Source organism: Nicotiana attenuata, unplaced genomic scaffold (genome assembly GCF_001879085.1).
Source record: "Nicotiana attenuata strain UT unplaced genomic scaffold, NIATTr2, whole genome shotgun sequence".
In the NCBI taxonomy this organism is placed as follows: Eukaryota; Viridiplantae; Streptophyta; class Magnoliopsida; order Solanales; family Solanaceae; genus Nicotiana; species Nicotiana attenuata.
The window spans coordinates 473718-482996 of record NW_017670711.1 but is presented as its reverse complement, the minus strand read 5'-3'; the positions used below and the strand labels follow the sequence as shown (position 1 = coordinate 482996).

Here is a 9279-nt window from a genome sequence, read left to right as displayed (position 1 = left end):
TTAATCATACCTAGCCTAATTGAATCGTTTAATTACTCATATTAGAACCTGTGTATATTTTTACCTTTTACCGCTTTTTAATTATGGAGTTATGTGTAAACCCGTTTATTTGGGGCGCTAAAATCATGTCACGCGTACGTGTACACGATTAATCACGCTTTATTAATTAAGAGGATTGTTAGGCCAAAGTCGCACGAACACATTTATTTGTGAGAATCATAATTATATCACGCGAATGTGTACATAATCACGATGATGTATTAAATGCGCGCCTAAAAGCATTTCTACGAATATTCAAAAATTAATCCGTTTAGCTTGCTAAGTTTTGAATTATTGTGGGGTCACGAATTATGGAGTGGTTGTGGGAAAGTGTAGTATCTAGTTATTGAAATTATTTATGATAGAAATTTCTTTATTAATTAAGAAAAAGGATACACCATCAGTAAAATGGCAATTAGATCGCCCACTAACAGTATAAATATATTAAATTATTTGAACTAACTCTCAAAATCAATGTAGCAAACTAGGCATATAGCAACAACTAAACATAAATGTGAAAGTCAATAATGGAGTTCCTAACCCACTAAATAAACCACTCTTATATAAAGATATAATCTAAATTATACCTCTTTAGGAACACTGATCCACTTAAATCCCATAAAAAATAAAAATCATGTCATTATTGGAAAGGTTAAAAATAATCAGATTTGAGCTTATTTAAAGGGACTGTGCAACTGATTGGGTTCTAATAACTTAATTAACCCTTTTATCTAAATAGGTTTGGCATTGTATGGGCTAATAATTGATTAAGGACCAGGGGGCATGTGATTTAAAGGTCCAGATGGAGACCCCAAATGAGTCAAATGTCAACAAAACATGGGCTTAGAGAAAGCCCAATACGTGACCTCCCACCAGAGATCTCAAACCATTGAGCCTTTGCACGAGCCCAACAAATCAACATTGACAAGGTGCTTATGCATATATTTTTGGGCAAAGGCTTACTCATACAAGATTGACCCTTCCTGTATTCAGTTAAGGTAAAACAGATATATAAAGATACTACTTATATTCTAATTTCACTAGCTTTATGCAAATAGCCTCTCGATCAAATCACACTCAACTTACTTTGAAATTGAACACTACTATAAACAATTATTATTACATAAATAAGCCCAAATGAATCATCACACAATTGATTAATTTTACAAGAACAACCTAAATTCTAAACTAGAAAAATCACTTTAACTATTTTTAACTTCTAAAACAACAAGCAACTTCATGCTGGTTTTAGAACTCCGAATCCATTTAGCCATAATCAAATTCATAAAGTGCTGTCGATGCTTTTCTAAACTCAAAGTAACCTGAAAACTTCCAATCTAACTTTACTTTAATTGAATCACTAATCGAGTTTCAACATGCCAACGTATGAGACATTAAAACAAAGCAGAAACTTCAGCAGAAATTCTCAAAGGCTAGCCTTTATACATAGAACTATACTATATGTAATCACTAGGACAGTTAAAGGTCGAACCAAGTTGGCAAACAACATTGAAGAACATTTTTCATACACATAAACAAACAAACTGCAGTTCATATCATTAGAAGAACCTAACAATTACATGACTTGGCAAAAATCAGATTTCATACCTTGATAGCAATGTAAAAGGTTCGAAAGAAGCCAAATAATGGCCGAAATTGGAGACTAAGCTCAGCAAACTCAGGGAAACAGCAGCAAGTAAATAGAAAATCAACAATGAAATCCCAGAATGAAACTTGTTTACCCTAAAATTTGAGTAACAATTAAACTTGTATTGCAGTTTTAAAGATATGTGATTTGATTCAATGCCAATTGATAAATAAAGAATTAAATAGATAAATTAAAGAATAAAATAGATCAAACCAGTGTATAAGCTAAATCTCAATCTCGATCTGTGATAATCTCGAGGTATGATAATGAGAATAACAAATGATAAGACAACTCTGATGAACAGTATGTGAAATAGCAAGAGAATAACATGCGTATATTTTCTTATTAATGAGCAATGATGAATTACAAATGAATGGGATCCCCCTTTATATAATAGGGGAGTCCTAAATAAGGTACACTTCTAATTATAGTAGGAAATCACATTTGACAACTGTTTAACCATCGAAGATCAATCCATTTCGAAATTCACGCCGTGATCTCCAGCCCGTTGCGGGTATCTCTCTCTTTCCGTTACTGAATCATACCGACATCATCTCGAAGCACGCCTTCTTCTGACCTCGATAAGTGTTATAGACCTTGACCTTGGAAAGGAACTTCGACCCCGAGCTCGACGTCCTGGTCTTCCAACGTGGTATCAGTTTTTCCATCGAGGGACGAAATTGGGTAGCCCCGATTTCCACCGTATAAAGATAGTCCCCACGTTTCTTAGAACAAAATGATAAGAAACGACTTGAGCCTCGATTTTCTGGAAGCCCCGATAATGACATCATCCCCATGACGTAAGCGCTCGAGGTGACCGAAACATCCCGTCGGTTTGGTTCCCCAAAACATTAAATGCTTGCCAATGACGGTCGGCCACTAGCGCCACCGAACCGTCACCGTGAACCTATAAATACAGGTTTCCCATTTGAATCAAAACTTTACTTCCATCTTCACCAATTTCTCTAAGTCTCTTACTCTCTCCATCTCTTCTCTTCCACCGCTCGTTGATTCGATCTTTTAGGACCAAAAATACCAAACTCCACCTCTTTCTGCTTCATCTCATCTGAATCAATGGGGAAAACATCCAAAACCGTCCCTCAAAAGAAGAAAGCCTCTTCTTCTTCTTCTTCCCGGCCAGCCAGTGACAAAATGCCGGTGGAACCGCTCCTTCACGAGATTGTTCTTGGCCCTTGTGTCCTAAAAAACGACTTCAAAGTCGAGAACCCTCCGTTGGTCCCTGGCCGATGTGAACATGTATCGAGGTATATTTGATCGATAATGGAGAAACAGCTCGAATCCGTGAAGGAAGACTGGAACCGGGGGCCCGAGGTGGTGGTACAGATCCCCACCCCCGAAGAAAGTATCACCACTCACGTGGAGGGGTTTCTAAGTATTTACACTTACCCCTTCACATTGGGTCCTCTTGACCTAGTTATCGTCGATTTTTGCAAGATGTACCAGGTTACCCTCGGCCTGGTGCATCCATTGTTCTGGCGCATAGTGATTATGCTCTGCTTCTTCTCTGGTAAGGCCAAGGGGTTGGAGTTCACTCTCAGCCACCTTATACGGATGAATCGACCAAAACTTTATCGAGGATTAATCAAGCTTCAACGCCGATCGTCGAAATCCTTTTTTGCAAGTATCGATGAGGACAAGGACCGAGGTTGGATGAGCTGATTCGTGCGGGTAAGGACCTGTGACCTCATCCCGGAGGAGAAACTACCGTTCCCCAAGAAATGGAACCCCCGATTGTAAGTATTAGCCATTAATCTTTGTACTTTATTTTTTGCTTTGTGTAATACTCTTATCTGTTATGCAGTAGTTGCCTGGATGCCTCACGCGGTCCCCGACCTTGAAGACTGGGTTCGGAAACTGGCTACAACTTCCTCCCATGTCGAGTGCTGCTGGCGTGACATGGCAAAGGGCAGATGGGAGGCTAAAAATCATGGTATGCTTATCCTGTATGCTTATGACGTCCTTTTCTGAAAAATTTCCTCTCACACATACTTGACTTCCTTTTACGCAGGCCTCGGGGATGTTGCTGAATTGAGGCCGGCCCCGCCTGGGGAAAAGGTGGTTCCCAAACCAGCCAAATAAGAAGAGGAGAAGGGCCTCGCCTTCTTATACCCCGAAGCCTAAGAAGAGTAGAGCTCGTAAGCCGAGGGGCGACTCTGCTTGTCACAACCCGGATTTCCCACCCTCGGGAGTCATGATGGCGCCTACTAGTGAGAGCTAGGCAAGCCAATTATTCCAATTATTTAACCATTTTCATTTTTAATACCTTAACAATGCCAAAACAACATAACAAAAGCAGCGGAAATAATAACAACAAAAGCAATGCGGAAGACGAAATTTGATAGTTTAGATTAATACAAACTGCGGAAGTCTAAGTACAACTCTGCTCAGAACCTGGTGTCACAATGTCACGGACCATCTATGAGTACTACAAATAAAGTCTGAATAGAAATACACGAATCTGTCTCTGAATAAGTAAAAACAGAAAGGAAATGATAGATGGAGACGCCAAGGCATGCGGACGCCTGCAAGACTACCTCGGGTCTCCGCCACTGGACTGAAGGCAGCAACTTCACTGTGGTCCAAAAGCTACAGCTCCGGGATCTACAAACAGTGGAGAGTGTAGTATTAGCACAACCGACCCCATGTGCTGGTAAGTGCCTAGCCTAACCTTGGCGAAGTAGTGACGAGGCTAGGACAAGACTACCAATTAAACCTGTGCAGTTATATCATATACAGCAAGATGGGAAGGGGAAACATGCTGCGGGGGAATATCAAGTAACAACAGAAAATCCATAGGTAAATGTAAAGAACACTATAACTAAATTATCAGCAAGAATCAGGAAATCAAAGACATGTGCACGGCATCACCCTTCGTGCTTTACACTCTCAAAATCATGCACGACATCACCCTTCGTGCTTTACACTCTCAAAATCATGCACGGCATCACCCTTCGTGCTTTACACTCTTCCTCACCCAAGCAACAGTCACAAAGCAATTTGGGCAAGGGAATCAATAACATCACAATAAAATCAAGTAACAACAGAAAATCAATAAATAAACGTAAAGAACACCATAACTCAATTATCAGCAAGAATCAGGAAAATCAAGGACAAGTGCACGGCATCACCCTTCGTGCTTTTACTCTCGTCCTCACCATAAGAATCAATATAATCGGTACGGAATCACCCTTCGTGCTTTTACCTCACATAATCATGGAACGGAATTATCCTTCGTGCATTATCACTCATATCATGGCACGACATTGTACATCATGCGGCACGGCATCACCCTTCGTGCTTTAACCTCACAATATTGGCACAGCATCACCCTTCGTGCATTAACACTCTCTCACAAATATCATGCACGACATCACCCTTCGTGCTTTTACACTCTTCCTTACCCAAACAACAATCACAAAGCAATACGCGCAAGGGAATCAATAAAATCACAATAGAATCCCGGCAAGGGAACAATAGCATAACAACAATATCCCGGCAAGGGAAAGTATATCATGAGTAATAACATCCCGGCAAGGGAGATAATATCAAAAGAAATAACATCCCGGCAAGGGAGACAATATCATAAACCTCTTCTCTTTTCCACAATTACTTCACAACTTGAGCCAACGCTCTACAATGTTCAATTACCAATAATACTTTCACAACTCAATTCACAACTTGAGCCAATGCTCTACAATGTTCAATTACCAATAATACTTCCACAAGACTTGTTCAACAATAGAAATCATCATATAAGGCATGAACAATACAAAACGGAGTCACATTTATCATAGTATAAAACTCACGGGCATGCTTGACACCGACGTATAGATACTCGTCACCATGCCTATATGTCGTACTCAACAATTAACACATAGCAAATAAGACACAACTCCTAATCCCTCAAGCTAAGGTTAGACCAAACACTTACCTCGATGCCACGAACACAATTCAAACCTCAACTACCGCTTTACCTCTCGACTCCACTTCCAATTCGCTTGTATCTAGCCACAATATACTTAACGATATCAATAAATGTTAAATGAATCAATTCTAATGCATGAAAATAGGTTTTCTAAAGATTTTCCCAAAAAGTCAAAAATTGACCCTGGGCCTACATGGTCAAAACCCGAGGTTCGAACCAAAACCCGATTACCCATTCACCCACGAACTCAAATATGTAATTTGTTATGAAATCGGACCTCAAATCAAGGTCCAAATCCCAAAAAATTGAAAATCCTAAGTTCTATCCAAAACACCCATGAAAACCCTTGATTTTGAGTTGAAATCATGTAAAAAGATGTTATAGATTAAAGAAAACGAGTTAGAAATGACTTACAATTGATTTGGAGAAGAACTTTTCTTTAGAAAATCGCCCAAGAGAGTGTAGGTTTTGAGAAGGTTTGAAAAATGAAGAAAAAAGCGTCTAAGTCTCACAATTGCGAGATCAGAGGCCTGGGCAAAATATCAGGCCTGGTCTCAGATGTCGCGATTGCGACCAGGGTTCGCAATTACGAACCCCTTCAGGACCTGCTATCTTCGCAAATGCGAAGAATATGTCGCATTTGCGACCCTTGGAAAATCCACTAAGCTTCGCATTTGTGAGAGAACAATCGCATTTGCAACCTCGCATTTGCAATAGAAGGGTCGCATTTGCGACCAAGGCCTACCCAGGCTAGGTTCACATTTGCGACACCTGGGTGCAATTCCCATGCCTGAGGACTTCGCATTTGCGAAGCCTGATCTCACAATTGCGAGATCAGAGGCCTGGGAAAAATATTAGATACCAAGTCTCAGAACAGTCGCATTTGCGATAGAAGGGTCGCATTTGCGACCAAGGCCTACCCAGGCTAGGTTCGCATTTGCGACACCTGGGTGCAATTCCCATGCCTGAGGACTTCGCATTTGTGAAGCCTGATCTCACAATTGCGAGATCAGAGACCTGGGCAAACTATCAGATACCAACAACTTTTTCCTAAGTCCAATTTTACTCCGTGGCCTATCCAAAACTCACCCGAGCCCTCAGTGCTCCAAACCAAACATGCACGCAAGTCCAAAAACATCATACGCACTTGCTCGTGCGATCAAATCATCAAAAAAACATTAAAAATTATGAATTAAACCTCAAATTCATGAAATCACTCAAGAACATCAAAATTACTATTTTCTCAACTATAGGTCCGTTTTATACCAAACCAATTCCGATCTTTACCAAATTTTATAGATTCAACTTAATCATTATTTCAAAATTGTACGGGGCTCTGGAACCAAGATACGGGCCCGATACCATCAAGAAAATGCATCAATTCACTTCTAAAAACCTTTATTTTTTCCAGAAAACAATTTTCTTTAAAAATTCATTTCTCGGGCTTGGGACCTCGGAATTCGATTCCGGGCATACGCCCAAGTCCCATATTTTACTACGGACCCTACGAGACCGTCCGATCACGGGTCCGGGTTCGTTTACCAAGAATGTTGACCAAAGTCAACTTTATTCAATTTTAAAAGCCAATTTCCATATTTTACTTAGTTTTCACATAAAAAACTTTCCGGAAACGCGCCCGGACTGTGCACGCAAATTGAGATGGGACTAAAAGAGGTTTCTGAGGCCTGGAACACAGAATTTACTTGTAAATCAAGTGAGGACCTTTTGGGTCATCACACTGCTGCTCTTTCTGTTGGCGTAGCCCAAATGCTACAAGATGAAGATGAGGAGGGGGAGGACGTCGGTTGTGAGCCGGTGCCTCGAAAAAGGGGGAGCGTCGAGGCTCCAAAAACAGTTGGGCCAGTGATGGTCAAGGAGACTCATCCTCAGACCGAGGAGATCTCAGAAGTTACGCCGAGCAAAGTCCCAGAGCCATCGGTGGTCAAAGATATTTCCTGCCATGATGAACAGACGGCGAGTGTGCCCAAGGGGTCCGACAGTAAGGCTTTTCAAAAGGGGGAGAGTGCCCCAAGTGACTTGATTGGGGAATTCATTATAAATGATTTGCCACCTGACCCTGAATTTTCTGAAGGGCAATTTTGGGAGGCTCGATCCATGGAGACCCCCGATGTGGGAACGGACCACGATGGGGAAGACATATTCCGTAGCTGCCTTGCAGGGGTCGATGATGTTTCCGACCTTGACGCGATGATGGTTTTTGAATAGGCCCATCATATCCTGAACCAGGTAAACTTCATTCCTCGTTATTATGTTTGCTTTTATCTCCTTCTTGCCGATTTCTTTCCTTTCTCCATAGGTTGTGGTGCTTCATCGAGAAGCATTCTCCAAGCCTTAGACCGAGCTGAACCGGTGTGAGGCCGATCTCAAGAAGCTTACTAAGGAGAGAGATGCCCTCAAATGCCTCTACGTGAAGAAAGAAGAGGAGATCAGGGACCTCCGAGCAGACTTGGCCCAGGCTCGTAAGGAAGAGGCCGAGCTAGATGCACAGGTAAATACCCTTTTGAAAGAGTACTGTCTCAACTCAACTATGGAGGCTAACACTTCAATATCTCAATTGCAGCAAAAGATGCAGAGGATCGAGCTTCTCCGGAGGGAAGTTGACCAAATCAAAGCCGACTACGATCGGTTGAAGGAGAACATAGACCGCCTTGCTGCGGAAAAAGAGGCGGCCGTGGCAAAATTGTCATCGGCCGAGGTCCAACTTCGGGTCATCAAAGAGAAGAGTTCAGCTCAGCCAAAAAGGATCGAGGAGCTCGAGGCCAAGCTTGCTGAGGCCAAGGCGAAGGTCGGGAAGGCGAAGATTGCGGCTGATAAATCCATAGCCGTGTATTTGGCCGATGGCGAGGCTGATCAGGCGTAGCAAAGGGAGGCTTCCAATCGGGGGCAACGGATCAATGACTTGGCAAGGTTCCAATCCCAGAGGGAAACCCTCGAGGAAATACATGCTCGAGGTTTCGACCTCTCTAAAGAGATAGCTCAAGCTAAGGCGCTTGAAGCTGATGCCAGGTTGCTTGTCTCCTCCTCCGATGATAACGATGATGAAGGCAGCCAAAGCAGGTCTGATAACGATGAAGGGCCCGAAGGAGAAGCTGCCCCCGAGGGAGAAACTAGCCCCGGGCATAGTTAGGATTTTATTTTTCTTCTTTTTTGTAAGACCTTTTTCGATCTCTTGTACATATCCCTCTTCAAATATATAAAAGAAAGTTTCTCTTGAATGCCTTCTCGATCTTTATAAACATGTTTTTGTCTTGTAAAATTTTTAGCACAATCTTATGCTCTGAATGGTGTGTTCGAGACTTTGGTCTTAGGTGGCTTCCTTGACGTCACCATAGTCGACCTCGAATAAGGTTCGAACTTGAGGCATGGGTCCTTAAGGGTTTGTGTCAGATAATGGTGAGTCCCTGAGCCTCAGTCAAGTTGTTCTCTATTTGGGCTCGGGATAGTCGAACTCTTGGGTTCGGATGGAGTGAGAACAAGATCTTGAACTCTAAGTGTATTGGCCCTTAGGCTTTTTAGATCGGGCCGATATGGCCTCTAAAAGATGGCTATTATTCCCCTCTTTCGGCTTAAAATACTTAGTAAAATCTTCTTTATACCTTAGCATATATTTTTCACCCATTGGGTT

General features: G+C 41.9%; 1 protein-coding gene across 1 annotated transcript; it reads left to right on the top strand.

The window, feature by feature from the left end:
- The first annotated feature begins 7400 nt into the window (after positions 1-7400).
- On the top strand, positions 7401-8781 carry LOC109242539 (60 kDa chaperonin 1-like). Its single transcript, XM_019409388.1, has 3 exons — positions 7401-7847; positions 7990-8508; positions 8575-8781. Exons 1-3 carry the CDS (start codon positions 7401-7403, stop codon positions 8779-8781), a joined length of 1173 nt encoding a protein of 390 aa, XP_019264933.1.
- Positions 8782-9279: the final 498 nt, after the last annotated feature.